General features: G+C 37.3%; 1 protein-coding gene across 1 annotated transcript in view; it reads left to right on the forward strand.

The window, feature by feature from the left end:
* Positions 1–85: 85 nt before the first annotated feature.
* The window catches only part of Cbr-twk-49, a gene marked incomplete at both ends in the record, with an annotated part of 6,217 nt that continues 1,680 nt past the window's right edge, over positions 86–4,622 (forward strand). The window contains 2 exons of the mRNA XM_045242482.1: positions 86–126; positions 446–539. Coding sequence (XP_045092240.1) covers positions 86–126; positions 446–539 — 135 coding nt within the window. The remainder of the gene's footprint in view (positions 127–445; positions 540–4,622) is intronic.

Here is a 4,622-nt window from a genome sequence, read left to right on the forward strand (position 1 = left end):
TCCAATTATTCTTGTCCTTCTCACCACTGTATTCATTCTTCTCGGTGCAACATGCTTCTACCTTTTCGAACGAGATCCTCAAGAGATGACTGTTCGCAAATGGTACATGAATTTGACAGTTGAGAGGTTTGTTTTTGTCTTCTTCGTTTCCGCCATCGAGAGCTTTAACTCATAACTCTCTATGATCTCTCGAGTACTCACACTATTCCTTTTTTCCTTTTTTTGGTTCATTCAACACGTTTTGATCGACGACTCCCCGGAGACAACAATCCAATCCGATTTGCTCCCCTCAGCACATCGCCCCGTTTCCTTTCAACTCGATTTTCGAGTTTTTCGGTGTCTAGGAAATCTGTGTTTTTTTTTCTAAAAGGAGAAAGCGAAAATACAGATAAGAAGTTTAAAAAAAAGAAAGGGAAGCCAAGAAAAACAAAAAGTACATTTACAGAAGACAATTCGCCAGAAGCATCAGCTCTAGAATTTTCAATGACACCCGCAATTTGCTTATCATTATCGATAGAGAGCAGACTGAAAGAGTTCAGGTAAGTAATGGAATGTATTTATTCAGATTTGATTCCTAGTTGGGCGACTTCAACATTTATTTGTTCTGCCATTGATGAAAACAATTCGAATACCGTAAGCACTCTAATAGGTGGTCACAGAATACTTGCGCTTTGAGCTCAGTTGTCTCAATTTCTATAAAAGATAACAAAAATCTATCCACTAATAAAATATTTGTCATAATATCATCAACATTTTATTAGTTAACCGGTTTATAATATCTCTCATGGAAATTGAGATAATTAAGCTCAAAGTTTACGATTTGAGTGGGTAATAGAAGACTATCTTATATTTGCGCTTTTAGCTCAATAATCTCGATTCTTATGAGAGATATGAAAAGTCTGTCAACTGATACAATATTGATGATATTATGTCAAACATTTTATCAGTTGACTGGTTTTTGACACCTCTTACAGAAATTGGGATATTTGAGCTCAAAATGCCCGCATAGGGTGGTCTTCCATTAGAGAGTTTACGGTGAGTTCTTTAAATATGACTAATAATTGAACTAATAATTGTCGAGTAATTGTTTGACAATGCAAATTTTAACAGGACTACATGAAAGAGATTTGTAACAAAACTAAATCATAGTTGTTTATTTCCGGCAGCTCTGTTTCTAAAGTCGGTGCTCAACTTCTTCGGGTTGCGTTTATGCTGGCACAGGGGTGGTCTGCTGGTCCCATTCCTTGGAATGAATATTTTTGAGAGCATCCAAAATTGTCTTAAAACAAACTTGAACATATGCTTAAAGATTTCCTTGCACGAAAACCCCCATCGTATTGTTATCTGACTAGTGTCAGGACATCCTTTCTCGGGGATCAAATTGGAGAAATTGCCTTGGCACTCCCGCTGAACATGTTTTGCAGTCTCAGCAGGCGATAAATCTTTTTAGGAAGTCTGAATTTGCTATTCAAGGTGAGATCATAATTTAGGCAGTTTGATTTTTACTAGAAGTAGTATTCTTGGTACACTTGCAGACCTGGCTCCATCAAAAACAATGATTTTTCCCCATTTGAAGTGATTCCTCCAAAACTCATGGTTTGCAAAAGATTGGCTGCCCAGAGAATCAACATACTATTACTATTAGATAGCCAAGGACATTGTTCCTAAACGTGACAATTTTAAGGATTGAGTTTTGCCTCTTAGCTGAACAGTGTCTCATCAATGAACGCTGTGGTCAAGCGCGTGCCAGAAGTTCAGGAAAAACATCAAAGAAAGCGTACAGAAAGTAATGCCATCTTCGTAAAAATTGAGATAAGGACATGTAACTTTGCACATCTACTAATTAAGGGACGAGGAACATCATAAACATAAAATCAAGACCTTAAAACTATGCCCCGGCGCCAACCCGCCAACTTTATGCTCAATTATCTCGAGCCCTGTGAAAGATATCAAAAAATTGTCAATTGATAAATTATTGATCACAATTTCAACAATTTTTTATCAGTTGACAAAATTTTGATATCTGTTACAGCAATCGAGATAATGGACCTCAAAGTTGACGTTTGTGTGGGCTTTAATTAGAGGAAATACGGTGTCTCGGCACGGTGAATTTCTTAGGACGGTGAAAATGTTCTAAAGTAAATGCGCTCTAACGCAAATAGTTAAGCGCGCTGAGTATCGACGCGCATGCTGAAAAATGAATTACTGAGTTGCTACACAGCGAAATTGCGACCAAAAATGAAAAGAGCGCGAAAAAATGTATTTTGAAAAACGTTCCGGAAAATTCACCGTGTCTCGGTTTCAGTAGTTAGAGCCGCACGTTTCGAAAATATTGTATGTACGTACAATCGAGATAATATCCTCACAATTAAACTTAATTTTTCGGTTAATCTCCCTGGCTTAATCTTGTGAGGATTCTAAAAAATATATTTCTGCTTTCAGGAAAAAATTCAGTTCGATCAGATTTATTTTGTTTTACCTACAAAAGTATAGATTCCAAATGTATTGCTAATCTCCAGATAATTCCTTCTGAATACATTTCGGTTTCACAATCTTTCTCTATTTCTTCTTCTTCTTCTTCGGATTCTCTTTTGTTGATTGTACATCCATCCAAATTTGCTTGCTCTTTGATGAAATTCAGAAAAAAAGAGAGAAAAGAAACGGAACAGAGAGTTGCGAGAAACACAATACAAGAAACTTTGCAACTTCCTTCTCAATTCCGGTTTTAGAACAAGAGAATGGGAGAAAATAGAAAAGAAGAAGAATAAGAAGAAGAAAAGGGACTTTGGAAAATCTTTCCATGCAAGTTTAAAGTCAGGGAAACCATTTTTCATGGAAGAATTTTCAGAGATTCCAAATATTGTGGAAGGCTAATAGGGACCTGAAATGGACATTTACACTTCAAAATGCATAATCTCTGATTAATCACTCTGATAACTGTCTGAAAAGTCGTTGGGATCATAAAGGAGAATGCGAACTTTCAAATTCCGCATAGTTTCTGTGGATGGCGCGGACCAGCTGATAACTCCCTTCAAAATTGATACTGTGGGCAAAACAACATACCAGATGATAGAGCTCGGCGAGTTCTACAACCCCCAACAAGAATCGACCAGTATCCTTCAACCGATTTTTTAATAGCCGGCCCCGACCATAATACCGCTTTCGAAGCCACTCGATTCTTATTGGAGGTTGTATAGCTCTCCGAGCTCTATCATCTGATATGTCGTTTACCCCACAATTTCTATTTTGAAGGGAGTTATCCGCCGGCGGGCCGGAGACGGCCCGTCAACAAGTATACTTGCGGTTTCTCAACCCTCGAGGACATCATCTTCATTTTCGATACCCAATCTATGACCATCTTTTCAATTTATCAATCTTCAGGATTCATCACTTTTTAGATCTTTCTCTCTACTTTCTAAAAGTTACTATTTTCCATATTTTCGGTCAGATTTCCCCAAGGGATTCGCCAATATTGTCGCCCTCTATCTCTCTCTCAATGCTCATATCTTTGTGACCCCATCTTTTTTCTTTTCGATCCCCTTCCAATCCTTCATAATATCAGTCCGTCAGAAAGAAAGGGAGAGATTTTAGAGAAACTCGTGTGGAGAGAGGGGGGGGGGGGGGGTGAGGAATGAGCGATAGGATTATGTGGTTGCCAATGGAGACGAGCAGAGGGAAAAAAATGTGAATTAGAGGAATAGGGATTAGAAGAGAGTTTGTTGAGCTATGTTTTGTAGGATTGAAAAAAAACAATTGGAGAAAAGAAAAAAATTATTGAAGTTAAAGCAACTAACAAGAAGGAATTAGCGTAAAACCTGCAATAGAAGGGCATCCAAACTGTCAAGTTTAAACTCAATTATCTCGATTCCTATGGAAGATATCAAACATCTGTCAACTGATAAAATGTTGTTGATATTATGGTGAATATTTTGTCAGTTAGCTACTTTTTGATATCTTTCATAGAAAATGAGAAAAAAGTTCACAGTTAAATGTTAGGGGGGCCCTTTACAGGTTTTACAGTATCTAAAAAAACAACTGGTTGCGTCGGACAAAACGGTGGTTACCAGGTTAATTAAATTTGAAAACTCAAGTTATGGAACTTGCATTTTGAAAATCAATTTGGCTGAACCATAACTGTAAACTGACAAAGATGTACCAAAAATTCTAACCCAAAATGTACCAAAAGTGGAATCGCATGTACCATTTCCTTTAATAGAAGGCCGCCCAACCGAGAAATTTTGAACCAGTTTATCTTGGTTCATGTGACAGATATTGAAAAAGGGTCAACTGATAGAATGTTACTGATATTACGATAAACGTTTTGTCAATTGATTATTTTTGATATCTTTTTCAGGAACCGAAATAAATGAATTTAAAGGGGGACTCCGACCAAAAATTTTTATTGCATTAAAATGTGTTAAAATTTATCTATTTTTCAAATATTATTGCGAAAAAATTCAAAGAAAATCCGAAGTCCCCGAAAAACGGCGTTGAAAAGGAAGACAATTCAAAAAAAAGGTGCCGCCGGGGGACGAGGATTTTCAGTGAGAAACCTAGGCCACGGCACCTGACAGCCTTTTTTTCAAGNTCGCCGACAGTGGTTTTTTACTTTTTTACCTGCC

The sequence above is a fragment of the Caenorhabditis briggsae genome, assembly GCF_000004555.2.
Source record: "Caenorhabditis briggsae complete genome, chrII, whole genome shotgun sequence".
Lineage (NCBI taxonomy): Eukaryota > Metazoa > Nematoda > Chromadorea > Rhabditida > Rhabditidae > Caenorhabditis > Caenorhabditis briggsae.